The sequence below is a fragment of the Embiotoca jacksoni genome, unplaced genomic scaffold (assembly GCF_022577435.1).
Source record: "Embiotoca jacksoni isolate LCO1_2020_lvr unplaced genomic scaffold, fEmbJac1.0.p SCAF_6, whole genome shotgun sequence".
Classification (NCBI taxonomy): Eukaryota; Metazoa; Chordata; class Actinopteri; family Embiotocidae; genus Embiotoca; species Embiotoca jacksoni.
The window spans coordinates 8685891-8712153 of NW_027185414.1; the positions used below are offsets into that span (position 1 = coordinate 8685891).

General features: G+C 41.6%; 1 protein-coding gene across 2 annotated transcripts in view; it reads right to left on the reverse strand.

Moving 5' to 3' along the window:
• sema4bb (sema domain, immunoglobulin domain (Ig), transmembrane domain (TM) and short cytoplasmic domain, (semaphorin) 4Bb) overlaps positions 1 to 26263 on the reverse strand; it is a 57002-nt gene that overhangs the window by 20759 nt on the left and 9980 nt on the right. For both annotated transcript variants that reach the window (XM_069174151.1, XM_069174150.1), the window contains exon 2: positions 12185 to 12640. In XM_069174151.1, coding sequence (XP_069030252.1) covers positions 12185 to 12305 — 121 coding nt within the window. In that variant the 5' untranslated portion in view covers positions 12306 to 12640. The remainder of the gene's footprint in view (positions 1 to 12184; positions 12641 to 26263) is intronic.

A 26263-nucleotide genomic window follows, 5' to 3' on the forward strand; every position in this document is an offset into this window, starting at 1 on the left:
TACGTCATATCCATTAGCCATGTAAAAGCTAACCAAAGACATGGAATATAATATCCGTGCATCCGTTGGCTACATACCTCTTAATCTTTGCAGTTATGTTTATGTAAATGTTTATCTCTTGCCTCATTCCAAAACACACTCCCAAGCCAAAACACTGGGGGTCTTGGGCTCCATTTGCTTGTCCAAATAAGATTACTGGCTCCAATGTAGTGTCGTAAACACTAATATTTGTTGCAGTTAAACCATTTACAGCCTTTTCCACATGTACAACCAGCAAACTAAATTCAAATTCAGGCCCTTCTGACGGTAAGAAAGAGATACCAGCAGGACGTTTATCTTCAACACTCCAGGTGGTACATTGGACCAATAATGCAAATGTAGCCAGTAAACTGCAATAAATGTTTACAACCCATGACTTAAACTTCTCAATGTGCTCACAAACAAATGGTTCATCTAACACTCAAGGCACTTTGGCAGATGATCGTCTTCCCCTTGTGGGAGTGAGAGCCAGCTGCACAAGCCGTATCTTGTCCAAAAATCAAATCTTAAGGCCTTTTCCAGATCAACAGCCCTCGCTCTGTTTAAAACATTGTGACATCTGGAGCCAATGAAGAGAAGGGGCTGTCATTAAAATCAGAGGACGGGAGGCAAAATAAAAAAGACTTTCTATTGTCACCCGCAGGGTTCAGGACAGTTTTCCTGCGAGGAGACGGAAAAACTGGTTTTATTTAAAGGTGAATTAAGTCCGTTAAAATGTTCTTAAATGCTCATAAAAATCAGGATACTCAGTCCCAGTGGACGGTGCAGTTGGCAGACAAAGGACTGCCATCCCTCCTCTCAACAGGGGGACATATCATAGCCTGATTGTCACGGCTCCCCTGGGTTTTGGACGTTGACTGGAACCAAAAACAGCCTCTCCTTGGCATATTAAAAACTCGCTGACATAAATCACAGTGACAATGTCTTCGACAGACAATGGAATAACGAGCAGGGGAGAGCAAACTCATGAAACTTTTACTCCGAGAGCAGGCCGAGGCTACTTAGCGGGAGGGAGGGTTTGAGGTCAGGGTACCGAGTGGGAGTTGTGGTAACCAAGAAGATTGGATTGAGATGTTGACCTATGAAGAAACATGCAGACAGGGTGGGTGTGTGGGGGGGTTTGGGGGGGGTGCTATTTTCAAAGCACTCTCAGATGGATGTTTTGATAAGAGCAGAAGGTCACGCAGTAACAAACATCAACGCTGCATCAAGCCGCAGAGATTTCAAACAGAAAACCAACCAAACTCTAATTCCCCCCCCTCGCCTATCAACAGAGGTTGATGCTTTAAGGAGATTGTTGCGCTCTCTGATGCAGCAGATCACTTGTGTGTTTTGACATGCCTACAGCAGAATGCCAGGCATCTATGGACGGCGGCAGCAACTGCGGGCCATTTCATAGCCGGGCAGCAGCTCCATTCATCACCCGCCTGTTTAATCAGCTGGTTGTCACCAAGCCGGGCCCTCAACCTCTGCCAATGCTCATCACATCACACCTACCATCAATATGGCTGCTTTATTGCCGGTGCTAACATGCTGAATTAGTTGGCTCTACGGAGTTCTTTGAATTTGAGCTTGGACGTCACACTGAATGCATTTGCCTCGATTCTCCGTGGTTGTGTGGAGAGCGCAGAGGAACTGTTCAAAAGATGCATCGTCCGAGGACGGTTTACAGCTGGAGGAACATGGTCTGCAAGCAACACTGACAACATTCAAGAGCTCAATGTCTCGTCTCCACTGAGACACAATACCCTCTCAGCAGTTAATTACATAAAATTCAATTTCGGGCAGAGTGTTCACTCTATTCTTTAATTGTGATGCTTCTTTTTATTTATCTTTTATAAAATCAGTGGAGCTGAAGACGGCAGGAAGAAATCAGATCACAGGGGATTTCAGAGAGCACATGTTTAGTGATCAAAGAACTCAGCTTTCTTGCGACTAAATCTGTACACACAATGAACAGCTACCAACGCCTTGTACTAAAGCACAGATATGAATCTCAAAAGTCCTATTCTACATGTAATAAATTCATTTATTGCTGGGATTTTTGATCTTATGAACACTATATAATAGTTTCTGGTTATAGATACTAGCACCAGTGTAACCCACCTACTGAAAAGACAATATTGGGATGTAGAATGTGAAAAATGTGCATTCATTGGCTAGGCAGGTTAGGTGCTTTTCTGCTTGGAGATACAATGTTTCTACAAGAAAAGCTGAAGAAAGGTACATTACCCCCCACTAAAACCACAAACAGTTATCTATTTCACTTAAATAAGATACAAAATATTAATTTATCAGTGGTCGTGATGCTAGTAGTTTCATTTTGTTGCCACGGTGCTGAGCCAGGCAAGACGTTTTCCCCCGTTTCCAGTCTTTATGCAGAGTGAGAGTGGAATCAGTCTTCTCATCCTCCTTTCAGAAAGAAAGTGAGTAAGTATAGTTCAAAAAATGTCCAACTCTTTCTTTAACAGAACTGCAGACCTTCAGATAAACATAAGAATTAATGTAATTTAGTGTACAGATATGAAGAAAAAAAAAAATAAAAAAAAAACAACTTTTGAAGGAGAACGCTTTTGAACCATAAAAAAAATAAATCATGTTCTCAGAGACTTTAATCAAATACATTCCCATATTTCTTTGACATGATCGAAATATATTTTTGGTAAGTCTAACAGTGCTGCGAGACCAGACCTCCGAAATAGCACAGTGACATCAATTAAGACTTGCATGCCTCTGAATCTCTAACATTCACATCCCAGCTGAGTGCGTTCGGTGTGCTTACTCACCCTTGAGGTAACTAAGACATCATCACAGCGTGCCAGCTTGCAGACGCTTTGTCGCCGAGAAACAGAATTTGAGCCAGCACTTTGGCAAGCATCATATTTCAGAGAAAATGGAGCAGGATCAACCTTTTCCTTTTTTTTCCCCTCCAAAGGTTTAATATTGCATCAGGGGCGGGGTGACTAATTGGCTGCTTGGTAGGTATAGGCCTGCCAGGACACTCCTAAAAGCCATGAGTATAAACATGCCCCAGATTTACTATAGCAGCATGAGCCAAGTCACAAGGCGAGGGGGCAACAGGGACAAAGGGGTTCGCTTGCAGCCGGGCTGACAAAAGCAAAAGGAGATGAGAGTGAAGCACAGCCGATATTAATCTCAAACTGGGCTCATCTTATCGTGCATGCAAGACACAAATTCATCCAGAAAAAAACAAAAAACAAAACACAATCGCTGCCCTCTGCCATCCGAAGCTACACAACAGTGCACAGCTTCAAGGCTCTCCGTTTGACATGATTTGACAACGAGCTTGATAGCAGCGCCGGAGCTGACAGAAGTCACTTCAAGGTCATCGCAGCACCGCTCCTCCTGATGTTTAGGCAAAGTGATGGTTATTTCATTGCTAGTGACTACTGCCAACGGAAAGCAGCCCTGTTCTGTGCTGCAGAAGTATGCCAGCCAAGTCAGTACAGACTCACTGTTTGTCCACACAGTCGGAGGACACAGGCCTCTGATGAGGAGAGTTAGAAGAACAGGGTTGTTACCGAGGGAGCACAACAAGAAAATTAACTGGAGTTTATGGGTGGATTCGGTTCCAGTTAAAAGGAATATTTCACCATTTTTCAGAGATGTACATTTGCTTTATATTTATCAGATATGGCAGTTACGTCAACCTTCATCTTACTGATTAAAAAAAACAAAAAACCGCCAGTTTGCTTTTTTTGCAAAGTCAAAGTGTTCATTTAAAAAGGAGCAGGAAATCTCACAGAGGCAGAAAAAGAGAAGAGAAAGCAGAAAAAACTGGCAGCTCTGAGTCAGTTTCAGAAAGGGAGTGAATCCTACAGCATCTGTAAGGTCGGGTCATCCGGCTCACATGTGTTGTGTCGTTATCAATGCTTTGCTGCACTGTTGTGTGTCTGTATACGCTGTCTGTTCCGTTCATATTTGAACGCGTGATACTGAGAGACGGCTGGACCTTGCAGATAATAGCCAGAGTGTGACAGTGTGTCAGTGTCGTGTTTGCTGTATGTGAGGATTATGCATCAAAAAAGGTGCTAATGGGGCCCCGTGGTTAGAGGTGCAGAAACACAGCAACAGAAATCCATGAAATGACAGACTGTTTGTTGGAAATGTCGTGCGTCATCTACAAGTCCTGAAATCCTGAAAAATGCCTGCTTTACCCTCTGAAGATAAAACAGTTCTCCACACACATATAGGAAGGATGAGGTCAGTGCACAACGCACTGCATAGCTCTAAAAGCAGAGAACAAGGCGCTGACACAGTCATGATGCTCTGCTCTGTAATTAAAGGCTCTCAGGTGTCATCCTGACACACTCTGGATTGGCACGCACCCACTCAACACGACAGAGCGCGATGGTCTATCACAGCTGAAAGCTTACAAAATCCTGGATCTAAGCTGGGTGAGATGGAGAGAGACTATGTGGTATCCGAGTGAGTTATTCCAACGCAGACCCTGAAATCCAGAGGGAGGGTGGGTGTAATTTCCTCACTCGCAATTCAAAACAGACGTGCCCATGCTTGTCACGTGCCTCTTCAGACTCTCTTTCTCCATCCTCTCTCTTCAGCAGCGGTGAGGGACACCACAAATTCTAATATTTCATACGTCTTGCCGCTGAACTCTGGTTCACGCTCAGCTCCATGAAAGTATTTACAGTCTGCCTGCTTCAGCATGAAGAGTGTGTTTGTTTTAAGACCTGCGTAGCACAGGTGGGTGGTGGGTTGATAGTCCCTGTGTTGTTAACAGGATACAGTGGTGCTGACACGGTGAAGCGATGTTCCAGCAGGGAAAAAAACTTAATGAGTAATTTGAGTATTTGGATAAGAAGCAGACAGGAAATCTTGTTTTAGAGCTCTAACAGGTGCAAAGTTAAGAATTGAGGGGTTGCAGGATGAAGGCTATTTCAGAATTTGAAAGGTGGGTATGTGGCATTAAGATGGGAACAGCGCAAAAGATGCAAATATAGCTCCGTTAAGAGGCGAGTTCATGTGCCTAACACATGATCTACAACATGCAATTAATCTATTTCTTGGTGTCAATGACATTGACGCCAGTATCTACACTGAAAACAATACTTTGTATTAGTAGTACCGAATCTTTGGTGATCAATCCATCCTTCTCTGCTCTACAGGCAAGAGACAGAGGATGTAAAAGCAAGTACAAATTTCGGACACAACTTCACCTATTGCCAAGGTGCACGCCACAGAGAAAGAAAACAAACTGATGCAGTGTGTTGCATGTTGACCCTGATAAAGGCCACAAGCTCAAACGCGCTGGTCTAACAATTAAGTTGTTCCACATGCTGCAAGTGTCGCTGCAGTTCTGGTCTCAAGAGACAGAATATGTCAAAGAAATCTATTCTCAGTGTCTTTATTACACACAGAAACAAGACTAAGAGTCTTCGGGCATATCTGTGACTGTGAGGCTGTAATTTGAGCTAAATTCTAACAAGCTGATGTTAAACAAGCATAATGTTCAGCATGTTCATCAGCAGAAAACACAACAACGCTGAACCTGATGAGAATGTCGGTTTCACCTGTGTTTGGTCTTAAACCAAAGTACTGGAAAAGTTCAACTTTTGACCTGATGATGTTGCTAGAAGAAAAATTAAGGGTGGAAACTAATGGGATCACCATCAAGTTGTGAGAAGATGAATATCTGTGCAAAATTTCATGGCAGTCCAACAAGCAGCTGTGGACATGCTGACAAAGGGGAATCATGGAAGTCATTAGGATTCAGGTCCCGAAGACCAGGAGTGGACAAAACTTAATGTGGACCAACTCAACATTGAGAAATCTCTGTACGGACCAAAACAGTGGATTCAATGTGGCTTAAAGACACACACGGCATGAAAAGACATCCACATTCAACGGGCTCACACGTGCCAAGAGACGGTTTCGGCTGCTGCTAGAATCCCATCAAAGTGAACGTCGATACATCTGTGCAGCCATTTCTAACTTTGCACACTTTTAGGGCACTAGAGGAGCTACTTGCAGTTTACTAAGTGCACTCACTTTGAACTGACATGTGCTGAAGGTCTTTACAGTGCGACTGCAGCATACAAACACAAACCCCGACCCTTTATGTGTGTGTGTGTATGTGTGTGTGTGTGTGTGTGTGTGTGTGTGTGTGTGTGGAGAGGTCCTGATGAGAAGAGCAGGCTGCAATCGCACAGTCTCCTACTCGTATACCACAAAGTGACCAAGGAGGGGAAGTGGTCAAGCACATTGGTTCACACTCCTCGTTAATGACTTTTCTGTCTTTTTCACACACACACACACACACACACACACACACACTTCTTCAGTTGAACAGCTGCAAGCTTTTACTCTTAGTATTCCAGTCATAGTCATATTTCTTTCCTGTAGTCATGCTGCTATCAGCTGCCTGCTGAGCTCAGGATTAGAGCACGACTGATTTATCAGTTGGACGATTTAATCAGCCGATATTTTTTTACAATAAACTGTAAAATATCCTGCCTCCATAACATATGTTGGCCACAAGGGGTCAACATATCGAAATCTGAATTCTTCTACTTCACAAAAATCCAGCATCGGTCAGCTCTACTTAGGATCTGCTGCATTCGCCTCCTTATTTGAACATAAGGATTACTCTACCTTGAGATTTTCATGTTTTTAAACCATTTCATGGCAGTCTGTTGTTGCGGCTGATCAATAAAAGAAAAGAAAAGACAGCCAGCCGTTAAAACAATAAATAAAACAGGATTTCTATAAAATCAGCAACTTTTACCGATTCCCTCCGCTGTGTCTCTTTAACACAGCGTATAGTCAGCCTGGCCTCAAGGGGACACGCACCTCAGTCTCTCTTTTCACACACATCCACGAGTCAGAATGAAACGGCATGTGGAGCGTATTAACATACTGGAACCGAATCAGGAAAGTTCTGACTTTTAATGAAAGATACATGATCCGGCTGCTTTTAACCATTTCAGTTCTGCTTCAACTCGAATGTAAAAACCTCAAGTGTCTTCTGAAAAGAGTATGAACACATACTTATTTTTGTAGTACATCATTGTGTCTAGAAATGTTGCATGATCATTATATTGTTGGTGTAGTATGCGTCAATTTAATTCTCATTTGACCATATTGTTGAAATTATCCACATTTTAATGCAACTTATTCCCACATTAGCCCCCCTCCAATATAAAAAAGTAGCACTGTCAGTGTGTAACGCAGTGATGCAGGAAAAAAGCGTAACTAGCCAAATGGCTTTTAGTGCAGGAAATAACCTAGTATGATGGAAAGATGTTATAGACGAGCCAAAAGTTCGACTTCATTAAATTCTATGTCAGAAGAATCCATTAAAACTCTTCCTTCGGTCATAAATCATCACAGCTAATTGAAAGTGGTCAGAGACAAGTCTGTTCTGCGCTCGTGACTGTATCCACTTTGACCATTATACACACAACGTGTACACAATGGAGACTGCAGATGTATTGAAAATGACAATACTTAGCAGGATCTCCTCTTGTCATAGTAGTTTGTAAAAAGGTGTGGTCGGAACAATAAAAAAGCATTGTTGTGTCCCTGTGTGTTTGTAAAGTAACAAGACTGTCTGGGATGTATTCACCTCTAAATACTGTATAGTACCCGGAGATAAAAAAAAAAAAAAAAAAAAAAAAGCTGTGTATATACAGGATTCCACACCTTGTTTTGATGTTGAATGCAATGGAAATAAAGAATACCTTTTGGATGACAGTGTGGACACAAGTGTGTGAAAGCATTTTTTGGTTTGCGAGTCTCTGAGCTGTTCAGAATGACGTACATCCAGCACTACAGACAACACATCAATGCACGTCCATTCAACAAATGTAGTCCATCATAAAAATTGTGTTTCGGTATTACAACAAACCGTAAAACTAAAAATCTGAGGTGCAAAATTTTAATAGTGATGATGGCAAACCACAGTTTTGTTTTGGACCAATCTTCACTGCACCACAGCGATCCAAAAATCGAATCTAATCTAATGACACTCTTTAACCTCACATTCCTCTCTGTCTATCTTAATTACCAGATACACCATTATTTTGCGCTGCTTGCCATTTTCTTCAAATCAAACGTTCCTGATCGAAATCTGCAAAGACTGAACTTTTCTGTACATTCCCTGGAGCGTGCAAGCGGTGAAGCCATTAAAACGTCTGAAGCAGACGGAGTTGATGCGCCGTAATTATGCCCCATTGTTGGGGCTGTTATGGTTTTATATGCAGGCACTTGTGAGTGCCACCTCTGCTGGAAGCCACAGTCTGCTTTTCTTTCAGGATCAGTGGGCGTGTCCTTGCTGGGTTTTAGGTGGGCATCGGAGCATGTCTAAAACCTCAGGAGTATTTGGTCCGACCCCCTCGGCCCCCCTCCCCTCTTGTTGCCCCTCCTCTGTTTCTGAACTGCAATCCACACACACTGCCAAGGTCAGTGGATTAGCATGCATGAGAGAAAGCGCACAATATTCGCCGAACATAAACCGAACGTAAACAAGAAAGGACACTGTGTACACTGAGCATACACAGCGTGCTCTGAAGCTCGGGTTAAAGGGGCATTTTCATTTGCTTCTCTGCTAGCAGCCTGTGTGAAAGTATTAAGACAGATGTGATCTGTTTTCCTTTGTCAGTTGCCGTTTTCCATCTATCAAGGTGTCTATGTGATGTGCTGTATAACACAGTCTCTGGATGCTACGGGTTTCAGATCGGCCTTGTGTAGCCTTTGTTTTACAACCTCACTCTTCCCAAGTCACTATGCACTCTGCATTAGTACAGCAAAAGCAGAAAATAACTGAAGTGTTACATGACTGTGAAGCTATATAAATATTAACACATAGTCCTAAATGTTCCTTTCATAGTTTATATACAAAATTTAAACAATAGTCACATATCAGCAATTGGAGGTGTGGAGGACAACAAGAAGCTGTTTGATTTGATCAGGGCTGCAACTTTTTAATCATCTTTATTTTCACTAGCAACAAGAAGTTAAAAGACAAAACAAAAATCTAAGTAAAAGGGCAGATGGAGAGCGCAGACCTTCACCAAGGCCAATAGTCGTCTCTTCTTTGATGTACAAATGTGAAACTGCTTCCACTCTGTACTGTATATCTGGATATATTTACAAGGTTATTTAAACTATTAGACATGAAGCTTCACATCTCAGCTGTTGTACCGGTTCTGGTTCTCGCCAACAAATGTACTATCCCTGAATCACTTATCTCATCTAACTCTCAGCAAGACACATATTAAGCACGTTTCTTAAAATGTCAAACTATTGCTTTAAGAGGAACCAGATTAACCAATTTGAATTTCTCCTCCTTGTTCTAAGTGAACACAAAATAAGGTACACAAATAACCCCCGTTCTCAGTGCATCTCTGGTGAAAGACAGCAACATCCTGCCTGAGAAGTTTCCGATAACTAGCAGTGATACAAGCCGAACCGAAGCTTACTGCTTCAAGTCCCGTGATCCTTTGTGCTGCCTCTCTGCACAAGAGCCATAATGAAAAACAGACAAGCTCTCCCACTGCAGCAACCACAAAAAACTCCACTCACTATACATGGGAGATTAGCCCGCTCATTAGGGGAGAAGGAAGGAGCGAGAGGAGAGGGAGGAAGAACAAAAAGAAAAGGGACGCCTTTCCAGGAAAAGGGCAAGGGTCTTCTCTCAAGAAAATAACCGGGTCGTGCTTTTCTTACAAGCAATAAAATGTAAAATGGAGGTTTAAAGAGGTGACCTGCTTTACATCTTTTAAATCAATGGTGCACGGTGAACCAAGGCCAGTTTGTATACGAAACGTTTGGCATGTCAGTGATGCTGCAGACCTTGTTTAAGCAAAGCTCATTGAATAGGATATAATCAGTGGCAATGACACTGAAATAAGATTTTCTACACTATATTATCTGATGAAAGCACTTATGTTCCCCAGTTGACAACCTCCATCACTAACCGCTCGTGTCAAAATACATGAAATTTAGATTATGAATGCTAAGTGGGCTAAAGCAAAGTGGAGGGAGAACAGAAACGTCAGTGGTTTGCAAAACACTCACTTGCTGGGAACTAGCCTTGGCCCAATTTAAACCATTTAGCTCTTAGAAATAAGTTAAATGGCTGAAGCATGTGAAAGGTTGTTCCTGGTTGTGAGTGATGCTAATTTGAGGGCGGTGCATGTGAAGAAAGGATGACGCCTGGCTAAATTGGATGAAGAGAAGAAAACAAGAATCAGAATATGTTTTCAGGGGGCGGCGCTTCAGATTCAGGCAGGTAGTGTTTACAGGAGCCGAAACATCCTGCTGCATCCATGTAAGCCTGTACTTTAGTTCCTGCTGGATCAGCATATTTGCCTGGATGAGGACAGAAATACATTGTAGGAAGCAGGGAGCTGATTTTGAGAAGCAACTTGTTGGTTTTGTAGACCTGATCTTTTCAACAGCTGCAACACAGGATGTTGAAAAGTGGCTGCTTACAGAGGCTCTCCTGAGAAGCAGCCAATTTCCCATGAGAGCCACATCCAAACAGCTACCTCATTTATCATAGTCTCCCATAATGCATCAATCAATTACCAAAAGGCTGTCAGTTGAGCAAATACTAGGAAACAGTGCCACGTTTTTAAATTACAAAGATTAATCCACAGTTATTATAATGAGTACTGCTTCAGTGTGTGCAGAGTAATTGCATATAATGATGAAGTCAGGTGCAAAAAGGTCTTCCATTCAATCAGGGGATTCACCAGGACAAACAGTAAACTTATATTTGAGAGATAAATTTTGGCACTGAGCTGCATATTATCAAGAAGAGGCTAAAAGGTATGGACTTTATGTGCCACAGAACAGCTGAGGCCCCCAATTATTGCACTTCATTTGTTCTTCAATCTGAGGCGCCACGTTGTTACACCACACATTTCCCCCCGTGTCCTTCTGTCAAGGCTTAGGGGGGAAAAAACAACAACACAGACAGTAATTTCTTTGCAGTGGCATCTAATCTAAAAAAAGACCCGCAGGGAGCAAAACTTATAATTGCATGTATTTATGAGCAATGGTGTTAGTAGTGTTGGTGTCTTTAAGTTGGCATGTGTGCATCTGGGCATGCGGGCACTTGTGGTCTGTCATGTCTGTGTGAAGACTCTGCAGCAAAGACTGCTTCACTGCACACTTGTTGCAGCTGTGTTTGTGCACCACCGATCTAGATGATAGTACTTTGTGTGGAATTTGTTAAGCCCCGCCTCCAGTCATTACCTTTGCTATGCCTGTCAGGGTGTCTGATCTCGCACGTCACTTAGTATCTACAGGCCAGTATATTTTTCCCAAGTCACCTGGTAGTAATGTGTTACCATCACCAGAAGGTGTCAGTAAAGCTCATAAAAGCTGTTTGCAAACTGTCGTTAAACAGCAAAAGGAGGAGAAATAGAACTCTTTGTGGTGCTGTGAGATTAGATGCAGCTAAAACATGCAAAGATAACTAAAACCATCCAAAAGTTCGGTGTGGAAAGTTACAAAAATGAATTTAAATGGGAGGTGCAATGCAAACCCTGCCAGGTAAAGCTAGCATATCCTAAGTCTACCGCAGCTGTGCATTCACAGCAGAGTTTACAGGTTGAGAGAGGGTCTCTTTGAATAATAGTCAAATAGTTCCCAGCGAATACTATTTCCGTTAAAAATACCCAAAATATGAACTTAATCCACATGATTAAAATAAAAGACAAAGGCTGAAGCTGCACGTCCCTGGTAAACTTAAGGAAATAAAGAGGTCGTGCTCTTTCCTGCAGTGTCGACCTAATTAGTCCCAGAATTAAATAATAATTATGATAATAAAAGTTTTATCTGCTTAATTTTCATACTTGGACAAGACAGATGTTATATTTACGCTTTATTGTTCTAATTTTTAAAACTAAACAAAACATCACGAGAAAAACATTTTTTTATGATGAGAACATTTGCAATTCTTTTCAATTCAATTCCAAATCCAAAGCACGACAAACTTGCCACGCCTATCAACGTTGCCAAGTGATGACAAGACATTTCTGTTTAAACCGTCCATCATGTTATGAAAAACAAGAGCATTGCTGTCATTCCACTTTTCTTTGAATTCTCACAATTATCATGACTGAACGAAAGTGTGACAATTATTTTTACTTACTGTAGGGGAAACTGATGCGTGGTGTGACATCCTCCTCGGTGGCAATCGCTGATTGGATGCAGCTAGCCAATAGCAGCGCAGCAGCCAGAAGACGGTGGACAGTCGCAGCTAATGTCCACATGGTTGCCTGATTCTCTTATGCAGACATACACAAATGCACACAGTTTGTTTTAAGATTCCTTGGAATTCATTAAGCTCCTCTTGACTCCACAGAGCTTTATTTTCTCACTCCCATCTTCCTGCAGGCGGAGGGGGACGGGGGACGGGGGGTGAATGTGTCCTTGACTTGATTCTTGTACTCCCAGTGGTCCTTACACACGGTTAGTAGACTCTTAGCACAGAGAGGAGGAATCCTTTCCGGATTAAAGGCTGCTTGTTTTCATCTACTCATAGTGCTCTTCGATGGATCAGCGCTAAGCTCCAACCAGTGGTCATTTAGTACAAGTCATTTTGGATCTGTGGGGAGAAGAGAGAGAAATGGTTTCTTTATGTCTGATCCAAGAACACGGTAAAAAAAAACAAATCCATATCCAACTTCTGACGTAAAAACTACCAACTCCAAAGGCACAGAGACTGATGCACTTGGCTGAGGATCATTCTGGGGGATGGTGTGGAAACACTGCAGAGATTTGAGAGAGGTGTTTATCAGTTTTGACAGCAACAGTGGCATCACCCAAAAGTAAACCGCCTCATCTCGCCATCCTGAGACTTTAATATTGAACTGTAGCACACAGCAACGACTACTTGTGATTTTACTGCTTACTTTTTCACCACACAGCCGAAGAAAAACTCAACTAAACAAATAATCCAGACCACCAGCCGGCTGACATGAACACACTCATCATGTGGTGGCCTGAAGGGTTTCACAAACTTTCAAGTCTAAGTGAATGTCCAATTTGCTGCTTGCACTGGAGCCCACAAAGTTTCTCCACAAGATAAAATGCCTGCTGGATTTTTTTTTTTTTAAATCCATGAATTTAATTATGCTGGCATCAACAATTGGTGAGAGATCCACAAGAAGATAACTTCGGAGCTTGGCTCTAATTTTTGTGGCTTTGTGGGGAAATAAATGAAAGATGAGCGATTCCAAAGAAAACTGTAATTTGTCTCAAAGAGGCGCAATGAACAGACCAGCTCTCTGACTTTTATTGGCCTCGGTGTGAGTGTGCACATAAAGTGTAGCCATATGCTTATATTTCTTATTTAGCAGGGTGTCAGTTTTCTTGGAGAGCACTTGAAATAGGTGCAATTCCCATCTGTTTCGCTCCTCTTTGCAAAACAAACACAGGAGATAAAATGTCGTTTTTTTAAAAACACAATAATTAAGTTGGAAACTTGTCTTCATAGTTGTAAAACCTGCAATAAATGATTTTGGGGAATTTGAAGGCAACAGAAACAAAATGCAAACTCAACACTGATCCTTTAAGTTGACCTGGTGAACTTCCAGCTGATCAGAAGATACGTGAGCGTTTGGATTCATGTTTAAGGGCACCTGGACATATTCCCTATTCTTGTATTTTGGTTTTTGGTCACCTAACTTTGTCCGGTCAGCATCAAATGGTAAACAGACAGTGTACAGTTGGGTTATTAAAGCAGTGGAAAAAAGCTGCCTGTTATGACAAAAAAAAAGCGAGAGTCAAACCAAACAGTAAAGTTGTAAACAAAACCGTACGGAAACACGCTGTAACACTATGAAGGATTTCTTACAAATAGTAACACTTTTTACATAACACGTCGATCCATCATTGTAAACATATCAATGACAACTGCTTCACAACAGCCACGCTAGTGGCTCTCTGATGCTGCACTTAGCATTGTATTAAACGCTAATATTAACATGCCAACATGCACACAATGATAGTGTTAAAATGTAGTAACGTATGTTTTACCATGTTGACCATTTTATCATGTGTAGCATGTTAGCATGCTAGAAAATACGTATTAACACTAAACATAAAGACCAGCTGAGGCTGATGTCATTTGTTCTGCTGACATTTTGTGAGAAACAATTTGGCAAAGTTAAAATATTGACTTATTAATGGTGCTAGATCAGGGGGTCACTGAAGTTATTACACCCTGATAGGGGCATGAATGGCTGTAATACATTTCCTGGCTATCTACCCAATATTTGTTGACATATTTTAAGTCTGGGCTACAGTGTCAGCCTGACCGACATCCCTGGATACCATAACTAAAACACAATGCCCACACCAAATAGCTGCAGGGAAAACATCTGGCTTTAAACCTAAACCAGAGGAGCAAAAATTGCTGCTTGATTTTTGTGATTCTACCAACAGCCTGATAAAACATACACACACACACACACACACACACACACACACACACACACACACACACACACACACACACACACACACACACACACACACACACACACACACACACACACACACCTCACTTCATTTCACTGAACACAATAAAGGCTGTTCCTGTGTTAAAACACAATTGACTGTTCCTTATTGCCCGACAGTACTGGATGTCTTCCCCGGAGCCCCCATGTAGGTGGCAACGTTTAGAAAGTAAACACTGGAGAGCACATGGCATCTCTTGCGTCAGTGCAACAACTCCTAAAAGACCTCATTCAAATATTTACGATAGCTAATAAATCCAACAACAGTCCAGGAGGAGAGTTGGGGCAGTGACTGTGTGATGAGACAGAGGCCTGCTGAGGAGAACCATTGTTCTGATTAAAAGAATGTGGAATAAACAGATTTACAACCTCATCTGTGCTATACCCACAACAATATGTCCATTTCTTTTAAATGCATAACTTTTACCACATCCACAGCTATCATTCACGCTACTCCTGTGCCTCTTAGACTTCTGAAAATGCTGCTGAACTCGCTTTAGTTTGAAAAACTAAGGGGTTGTGTTTTAGACAATGTGTGGAAACGGAGGCTTTTGAAAATGGTAACGCAGACACTCAAGTTTGCTTCCTGTTGAGGTCGTATTTGTCACGACGTGTCCTTCATTAATTTGTCACACCACTACCATGTGACATTTTTCTAGAAGAAAACAAACACCAGCTTTGACTACAAGTGATTAATTCAACATGGAAAACAAATTACAGGCATTGTTGACCTTGTTGTCTACAATAGCAGCTGTTGAGCAGTTAAATTCTGCAGTTTATAAAGATGCCACTGCCGACATGCACAGGAGGGAAGCGATTATCCAGGTAATTTGCAACAATTCTTCTGTCCAGTAATGTTATCAGCTCTGCGTTGCACCGTATTTGGTGACCAACACTGCAGTTTACAGAAGCCGATGAGTCACCAAAAATCTTGTATCGCCCGCTTTGGTTGGCATACCCAGCGAATGTGAAGGGTCATGTGATATGCAGTTTCAGGTGTGTTAATATGGACAGAGATAAATTGGGAAACAGTGCTAAAACGCTCTGTGAAAGTTTTTTTTTTTTAATGCAGCCGTATTGGTGTGGAAAGACTTTCATACTGCTTCTGTATCTCCCTGTCACAGCCGGGTGTCTGTCCGTCCCCGGGGTCTCGAGCAGTGAACCAATACGTCTGTGTCGCTCTTCACTTCACGACCAAGCCCGCTTTGCTTCTTGCTGCTCCACTGAAGCTACCTGAGTCACTGGAGGCTGAGACATCCACCCACGATCCTGTAACATTTCCCTCCTCCTCTGGAGGACCCCTCTTACGCTTGCTGGGAAAAGAAGCATGGCAGCACATCCAGCGCACATGTTCCCAGGGCTCATCCTTATGTAACTCCAGAGGTCTTTTTAAATTTGAATGCAAAGAGAGGGGTGCTGTTAACAGGATTTCCTGCCTCACTGATAAATTAGGAAGCTTTTTGGCTAATTCTGTAGAACAGTAATGCATAAAGAAGTATCTCAACACTTTTGGACTGACCTCTGACTGCCCAAAAGAGAACAAAAACTACTTTTCTGACCAGTATGGCGATGAGCGATGCACAACTTAACAGAGATTAAGTTCTAATTGATGCGGTCCAAATTGCAGCCTATGAAAGTTGCCAAATGAATTGTATCATGATGATGAAATACGATCTGAAGCTAGTACCAGGCATGCACTGACTATAAACCAAATGAGATCGGCAGATTTCAGAGTTGTTGTTTTTTTGTTTTGTTTTTTTATATGACTTCCAAAAACTGAAAAAGAAAGTAATAAACACTCATTTCTGTCTCACATGCAAGACTTGGGAGTCCATTTCCTTGTCTGCGTCTGATCAGTAAAACAACACTTTGTGTCAATATGAAGAAGCCCATGCAGCTGACTGGGAAACAGAAGACATCTGGGGAATCCAAAACACTGGAGGACTCATAAATGTTCGTATAACTGGGGCCAGCACCTGACGAAGACTGGATGGATGCTCTGCACGCCTGAGGCAGATCTGTTCAGGCTTAGCAAGGGCATGAAGGGCAAGTACACTGATGTAATACTGCACTCATGCTGCACTGTTCCTGTTTTCTTTGATGTACTTTTTCCACTTAAACACCACATCACACATACATGCATTTTAGTCAAATTAATCATGTCGTGTCCTAATCCATTCTGAAGAACAATGGTGCATGGTTCTGAAGAAGAAAAAAAGGACTTAATATTAATAAGCATTAAATCATATTTGACAGCAAGTACTCAACCAAAGAAAGTGATCTTATTAGAGGCAACAATTATAGGATTTATAGGATTAGAGCTCTATTCAACCGGAGCTGTTACAGTACAAGCGACCAGCTATGCTCAATGCCACAGGACCCATCTGCTCATCTAGGCGAGGGTCTGCTGCTCCTTGTATCTGTGAAGGGTGAATCTGGTGCCATATTGCTTAAAGCTAGAGATTCATTAACCTTCGCAACCTCCCTCGAGGCTCCCTATTAATACCTGCATCTGTTCAGAGGGAGAAAGGAAATGACAGACACATTGTGCGACACACTCGGCCAGGTCATGGTGAGTTCACTGGACAGGGGAGCAGCGTGAATGCTAACCATTTGGTCAGTTTTTGTGTAAAATGACCAGGCTTTGTGCTTGACTACCAGCTCCCAATAACTCATCACTGCAAAGTGACTCGTCTCACATTTAGGCTTTGGCACAGGCTGAGGCACTTATGGAGATAATCAGCAGCCAGGCAGGACCCTGTGATGAGAGTACTATCACAGAGTTTGACATGAGGCTAGATTAGGCCGTGGTCCAATCCATTAGCTGTATCATGAGTGCATCTAAATGAAAGAGAACTATGAAAGCAATTTAATTGTGGCGTTGCAATCAAATCTGAAACTGGGTCTCAGTTTTTGCCAGATTTAAGGGTGACTTTGAGAGACTGTATCCAATCGGTAACTGCTCCCAAAAAAGACACAAAGCCCGTGGTTCGAATGAATTGGGTCGAATAAATGTTCTTTTCTTGCAATGATGTGAAAGTAAAAATTTTCTTTTTTGTGTTCGACCCTAAAAAACAACATGGCCCCTTGGATTCAGATGACTATTCAGTAAGATTTATGGAGTCATTATGTTGGGCAGAAAAGACCCCTGCAGGTGACTGACAAGGCAGAGACTCCTTGCTGTGTCTGTCATTATAACTCACAATTGCAGCAGCCTGCTTCACTGAGTGGGCTGTGCAAATCACACAGGGGATGTGGGGGGAGGGCCAATTTTCCCCAAAATCAATGGTTAGCCATTCAGTGGTTAACTGTGAGACATTTGTTAACTTATTGTAAAAGCACTGTCTTTTATCATTAATTTATCCCTAATTAGCTCCCCCGTCCATTCACTCGTTTCAAATTAAGAGCTCCTTTACTTAATTAACGAGGAGTCACTAGCAAAATATACTAAAAGGAGGATTGGCCAAATCATGTGAAAAATGTAAGGAGTTACTCATTGCATATTACTCTGTGCAAATCCATTATTCACATATTGCACATTATTAGTCATTACAGGTTTCTGTTTAAACCAGGTTACAGGTTGCCAGGTTGAAGTGACATTTAGGTTGAAATTGTTTATAGTGTGTGGATTGTGTTTCAAAGACAGATCTGGCTGAAACAACCACACACAATTGATGGATCCGTGTAGCTGTTGACCAAGTATCCTCCGACTCTCCCAAAAACCAGGTGCTACCAATGGAAAAGGTTAGCATTCAAAACATTCAAAACAAAACTGTGTTGTCTCTTCTTCTGGTACATGATAACCTGCCACAAACTGACAAGGAAGGCTGTCCACTGTACAGCCAAATCAAACATCAAACCGGAAAAACAGCAGAAACGAAGCGTGAAATCTGGCAACCACTGTTCTGTGCGGAAATCTATCGATACAAGACTATCTTAAACTTTTACACCTTAACAGGACAGAGATGAGAAAGAGAGAAGAAAGATGTAGCTTCTGTAACCACATATTTTCTTGCTTATGTACAGGCAAAGTTTTCTTTACCACTAATCTTAAAGACAGTGTAGTCCTCCTGATAAATAACTAAAATAGATAATACAGAACAAAAAAACAGCACTGTCAGCTAACTTTAAACCTTATGAATCTTCAGTATATTCTTCAGTCAAGGGTAGAAGGTGAACTAGTGTTGTTTTCATGCAGCACTATGTTTGGTGGGAACATCAGGCACCACATTAACTTTTACCCGGTCCACCTGGGACTGGGACAGGAGGGAGTGAAGAGGAAGGTTTCGGCCGAGCAGGCTGCTCCCAGCACCAAGAAAGCAGACTGCTAAATAAATCACGACTGGGTTAAAAATAAACTGTAAGCACCCCGTGCAGCAGTCGAGACAGCACCAATTGTTTTCTAAGCTGGCGGAGCTCATAGCAAATTCATCATCACAGTGACTCGGTGAGTTTACACAGCGTCAAAGCATGAATCAGCATGTCTGGATGAGGGCGCTCGGTGATAAAGACAAATGATGAGGAGTAGATGACTGTAATGACATCACAATATTGCAAACTACAGCACAGCCTGGCGTGTAGAGATTGTGCTTCATCCACCATGACATAAATACATGACGTGACCTGAATTCAAAACAGGTCAGGAGACGAGTCCCACAATCACCATGTTGGTCTAATGACGTCTCGTCAAACTGTGAAAACATTCAACCAAGCTGCTAGCAGGTCTGTGGAATTTTGAAAACAGGAAGTCTTACTAAACGTTACCAAGATATGGTTTAAGTGTTGAGTGCATTTACAGTGGTGCTGACATGGCTCGTCACTTTCTTAGCTAAAACGTTTATCAGAGACAAATCTTCAGGATATCCTCTTACAGGAGCCTTTGAGTAGTTTTTAATATGGACAGCCGCCTCATAACTCATAACATGCAGAACACAATTGAAAACCTGGAAAAAAAAGATCAAGATTAGTTTTGTTATTGCTTCTTAAAAAGGAAATTCCTGAAGAGCAGGAAATGAAATACTGATTAAATTGTAAATATTTAAAAGAGTAAAAAGTATAAAAGTACGGGATAAATAGGGCATTGACTTTCTGAACACAAGAGATTTGCTTTCTGCTTTCACTTTTTAGCCTCAGTTACAATTGGAAGTAAAAAAAAAAAATACAAATAAAAAAAAAAAAAAATAGAAAAATGTTCTTCTATTGTCTCTCCAATATCACTTCTACCCTGCAGGTAACATGATTTTCTCTTGGCTCCGAAACTAACCGAGGCCTCTGTCGGCACACAGCAGAGAGATTCTAACCCAGGATAAAATAAAAAAATAAAAAAAACCTTTATGCACGCTCCAACTTTTAGGTCTGTAATATGGAACAGCTGCAAACTCTGGGTTCAGGATCCCGACGCCTGAAGGCAAACGTCTTCTGAAAGAAACAAATTTGTACAAATGGCACAAAAAAGCAGATCCGACTGTTAATCGGTAGTCATTGATTCAACATATACCTCTCCATTTCCTTTAGGGTAATGTGTGACTCACAGTGACTGCAAGTGGCTGATAAGCTGCAAGAATTCTAACCTTTTACTGTTTGATAGATTTCAGACTGTGTATTTTGATGCATAAACAAAATTGTCTCAATATTTTATGTGGTTAAATACCAGCATTATATCACGCGTTATAGTCCAGTGCCTTTTCCTATCTTGGTTTTTTGGGCATTATTTCGTGGATACAACAGGATGTGTCATCAGACATTAATGTGAAAGTCTCTAAGAACAGAACTCAAATTAAATACTCCATTATTTATTCACGTGTGATCCCAGACTGATATGAAGATGACTTCCTCCTGCACGTACTATCAATTATTCACAGAATTGTCTTTGTGTTGATGACTGGCAATTTGGTGCATTCAAACACGCAATAATGATCACTTTCAAATAATAAAACTTGAAAACCAATTTGGGTTTTTTGCTAAAGAGAAAGGAGCGCTTATACGACCAAACTGAATGTAAACACATATCAAAGATGAGCTTTTAGAGCACCACAACAAAAACTTGCAGTGCAACATGAAATCCACTTTAGTGTCCATTAAGAGTGGATATAAACGCTCTCACTGGCTGATCCACATCTTTGCATCAAACCTCCTTCTCATATGTTAATCAGGTAGCAGGATACTCATTGAGTATGCCCTAATTGGGTTGGCATGACCCTGAGCTACCAGACAGATCTGTTAATTGTTTAACTATGGTACGTGCGCCGTTTCCATGATCCCGTCACATCTGTGTCTCCAAGTCAAAGGCATTCATTAAAATGCAGAGGCGACCCAAGTGATTCTACATCCCTCTGCGGTGTCTTTAAGGTTAGGGGGCACGGGACTGTATCTCTGTGACGTTCATCCCACCGCGCCATACCCACACTGTGCTGAAATGAAGAGCAAAGAGCGAGATGTGACACCACTTTCAGTGTGATCCGCAGCTCCAATAGGCTCTGAGGAATAATTAAACTACCTTTTACATTAGTGTACATACTGCTCAGCTTTGCCATGCAGGAAGTAGCAATTATCATTTCAAACGAGTGAGTGAAGCAGAACTGGCAGAGGAGATAAGTGCTTAAAGGAGAGCTAGGGTCACCTTATTCTCTCTGATACAGACTTGCCCTTGCCTGAAATTATTCAAGCCTGACGGGGAACGGTGGGAGATCGGTTCTTGAAAAACTTGCAAAGCGTCAATAATGAGCTGCGCATCAGTCAGAACGCAGCGTGATAGGAGACATAATTTCCCTCTCGACACAGCGCTGTTACAGAAACTATGGAAACCTTTGGAGATGTAAAAGCCACTCATGAAGAAATAACTTGACTGCTCTGAAAAAATAATTGCTATTGGACTACAAACTCACTGGAAAATAGATTACATTAATCTCCTTTTGTTTATGTGCTTCTGGGCTGAAAAGCTCTCCATACACTTTTAACCTGATGACCTATTTAGACTAATGAAGTGCACTGACCAATCAGGAAATCCTCACGATAAGAGCTCAACATTTTGCCTTGGGTGGGAACATCAGACAAGGAGAGAAAGGAATTTAAATGTCCACACACACTTCCTTGCTATGGGTTGTACGGCTCGACAGAACTGAATTTAATGATTGTCCAAAGAAGTTAGCAGTGCAAAAAAGAAAAAAATCGCATTTCATTTATATCCCTGTCATTCCTGTTTCCGTGCGACTTTCTAGCCCAGATATAAGAAATGCTGTTGCGGCAAACGGCCACAACACAAGGAGAACATCTCATTCATCTGCAGGGTCGGTGATGATGTCAGTCAAGACTGTGAACAAACTCTGTGGCGTGACAAAGGAGAGGCGAAGATTTTCAGTCATGTAATCACACAATAGAGGCCTTTGTGAGGTCTGGACCATGCTGTGTTAGCATCACAGTTCATCTGCTAATTACACCATCAAACCCACAGGCTTGGCTGTCTATAGTAAGCCATTCATCTCATGACTTGCACCTCGAGTTTGCGCGCGCATGCCTGTGTGTGTGTGTGTGTGTGTGTGTGTGTGTGCGCGCACACGATTAATCCCTGTAGTTAAACCGATGTGAGCACTCATTTCTTTACATGATTTGACAAGCAGGCCAATAGGATTTTAAAGGCGTATCAGATGACTGTATTCTGTTTCTGGCCCACACTTCACCTTGTCAGACCCGAACTGCAGTCGCGTCAAGCGTGTTCAGGTACGACTTTCGATGATCGTAGCCACAAGCCTCGACTACAAAACTGTTCACATTACTCATCCCCGGTGGAAACATGACACTGTGTCTGAGTCATTTGTCAGGTTTGCCACTTCAAGGCAGTTGGCCGTTTACTCTCGGTAAACATGTCAACTTCAAAAGGAACAGCTGAAGCACTTCTGCTTTGTTTACTGTCAGGTATGGGCTCCGTCTTTGTCTTTGCGAGCAGTCGCCGCCAATAAAGGAAGAAATAAGTCAACAGTGCGGTCCCTGCTGGCAACAGTCCAGCTGATAATAGCTGATACATGGGACAGATAGGGAATGGAAGCATAATGATTTTTTTCCATAACCATTACTTTACGATATAATTACAAATGATTAAAAAGACCGCCAACATTATGATTAATTGATTTATGAAGTTGCTGCAAGAGAAGACAAACTCAGCCTATTTTTATTTTTAACTAAGGGACTGTACAAAAATTATTTGTCTGGAGAGTAAATAAATTTAAAAAAAAGAAGCTCATCCCAAATTTTTTTTTTTTTTTTTTAATTTCTTTAAACGGTGGAAAACTTCCAACATGTCAAAAAACACTTAACAGTAGTTTGGTATAACCTTTTTGACCGTGAACCTAAATTTAAACATTATATGTGATGACAACAAAGCCCGCTCACATTTAAGGAAAATTGGAAAGTGAAAAATGTTTGTCAAACATGAGAGAGTGGTGCGAAATCCAGCACTTCTGTTGTATCAAGATTGACAGACTGCTTTTTGTTTATAAATATAGACTTATTCACGCAAATTTAAAATATGTAAAATTTTGAACGGTTTATATTTGAAATAATATAAATCAAACATTGTTCACATGCATGTTTACTTGTTTGTTCTTTACTGCCTTTGTTGTAGCATTGCTGCATGTCTTGGAGTGTAACCATCACCTGTTGATCAGTGCAGTGGTGTGACTCCATTGGCAGGACTTTAAACGGTGTCACCCACGTATGCTCGTGTACAGCTGTTTTGATATGTGTGGGTTCATTTTTTTTTTTTATTCAAAAGGGAAATTTGTAGCATATAGTATATATATATATATATATATATATATATATATATACCTCCTCTGCTGCTCTCCCAGAAAAGTCCAACTACCCTTTCTTCATCCAAGAGAGGAAAAAAAAAAAGACAATACATGCCCTCCTTTCGTCACCCTTCACTTATTATTTTTATACTGTCCTTAACATAAGAGATTTTCCATACTAAAGAAAACTTATATCAATACATGAATGGAGCTTTATATAACACCTTGTAAATTGACTTGATACCCAACAAACAGGAAAACGAAGGGGAAACAGAATCCACAGATGGAACCAAGACCTGGTTTACAAATTGTATTGGAACAGAGGCAGAGGAGAATAAATAAAGAGTATTTCCCTGCAATAAATGGGTTGCTTATCCACTGCTGCACACTCTCTCTTTAATTGCTTGATAATGTCCCCCTCCTGCCATATGTAGGAATACAAGTCCTTTGTTTTTATAGCTGAATAATATGGGTCTATTTAGTAATTTCCCATGTAAATACTCAACCTCAGGTCGATCTTTAGGCAAAATAAAAACACAATAACTGAATTCATATCACCCCCAAATGCAATACAACATATGGTTATCAGCAGATTCTCAAGGAAAAACATTCCAGGCACATAGCTAGTCTGTTTTCCATTACAAAGTCACAGTTTATCTTTTTCCACTATATTTCTTTCAAAAGAAGAGAGGGAAAACGAAGTAGAGGCTAATTTCTCTCTGGAGAAGAACATGTTACATAATATATTTCCACCACCTCAGTTAGGCCCTCCTACGGGTCACTGCAGAGGGCAAGTCTGATGAACTTGGAAGTCGTCAGACCGACGCAGCAGAGTGATATAAACCTTCCTTCACCAAAAACCAGAGTGGGTCAAAATGTGTTACCCAGCTCTCTTTAACATGGGTCTGTCACTGCTGTCGGTTTTATTGTGAAAGGATGAACACAAATATAGGATTACAACAGAAATATTACAGGACTATAATGACCTCAGGAGGCCTAAAGATTACATCACAACAACCACACAGTCACATTGAATCTTCAGTATAAACATTGCAGAAACCACGTTCATTAAAATTAAAACATGCTATGAAGAAAATCAGATAGAAAACTACTTGCAGGGGTGTAATTCTGTGTACGGCAGTGCATGGACATAATAAGATCCTGCGTGAACAGATATTACCAGGCATGAGTGAAATGTAAGTGGAACACACACTTTTACTATCAAAAAGAGATCTATTTGTGAAAGTATCGCCAGAGTGACAAGACAAAGGAAACCGTAGAAACTCCCATTTGTAGAAGAATTTCAGGCTCATCAGGACAGCCTCAGAGGAACATCACTTGCATTCAGCGCCAACATCAAAACCCCTGCAGGGCCTGGCCGGCCTTTTGACAGGACCTGCAGGTCAAACTGAATATGAATGGCCTTGCAACTGGCAGACAAAAGCTATGCGAGGACACAGCAGAGACAGTTAGCATGCAGGGCTACAGCCAAGTTTTAGTGAAAGCAAATGTAAACCATTAAAGTCTTTGGACAACGTGTGAAGGCAAAGTGCGAGTTTTCACAGTTTAAGGTAGCATTAACACTCAAAAGAATTCTCGCAGATTCCTCAAACTGAGGCGCCTTCGCTGCCAAATGTTTTAGCTGCGGCGAAAACGCAGAGAAAACAAAATCTGCACAGGAGTTTTACACACCGTGTCAAACTATTGGGGACAGGCAACAAACCTTTTTTTGAGGTCTTCTGCACAATCTCAGCTGAGCTGATGAAAAGGCAGCGTGGCTGGCCTCATGTCTGCCCCGTCCCTGGGTGCCGTCTGGCTTCAGCCCAGCAAAAATGACTGTTTTCCCACATCTCAGCACTTTATGGGAGGGTGCACAGGGAGTCTGAAAATGCAAGTTCCCATCAGAAAGCCCAGAGTGATTCCAGTCCCTCTGGACAGCGTATGGAATATCACAAACCTTCTGGGGGTTAAAAGCAGCAGTGTCTCCCCTCCCCGGTTTCTACTTCCCCTCCAGCTCTTTACCAAAACCTCTCCACATGCTGACCATTCCTCTGAAGTTGTTACAGTGGGTGGAGTGTTGGGTGGAGACTACGTGTTTGTTTTGTGTTTGAATGTGTGTGTGTGTGTGTGTGTGTGTGTGTGTGTGTGTGTGTATAAGTGCATGTGCTCTGCAGAGTGAGAGAAAGAAGGAGAGAGAGGGAGGATGGCGTGAAGAATGCCATATGATGCTTTTGCACGTGCTTCTAGAGAAAAAGTTTCTTCAGTTTCGTTTACAGTAAGAGAGTCGGATCAGTGTTACCGATATAGTATCACACAGCGGTAAACAGAGAAGAGGAACAGCAGAGGTCCGACGGGAAGTCTGCTCCACCGGTCATTTACAGTCTGATTCCAACAAAGTATATCAGCACAATATGAAAAATTAATGTCTTCTGCTCTCAACTGCATCATAACCAACCAGATTAGGTCCAGCAATTCAGGATGAAATCCAGACTTTATAAGTAATCCAAACACAGAGTAAAGGAGGATGTTCCATCCAGCGTCAAACTGTGTTTGTTTCATAGAAATGTGGAGCGATATGGGAGGTATGTCAACACATTCTGCAACACGGCTGCAGAGATAAGAGGAGGCCGCTCTTTGGAAGAGCATGAGAGAAATCAAGTAAATTATCATTAAAGTGTAAAGTTGGATAGACTCAAATCCAAAAGGCTAGCCGTGGAGTTAACAGAAACATAAGATTAATTAGCACTTAGCAGCAGCAAACTCTCCAATGTTTCTTTAAGTTTGGTGAAATAAAGCAGAGATCTTCAGAACAGTGTCTGGTTTGCTGTTTCTTTGGACTAGATGCAAATAACAGCTGTTTACCCACACGGGCAGACAGCAAGTCCATGCTGTTATCTCCCCACCTATATACAATAGATACTG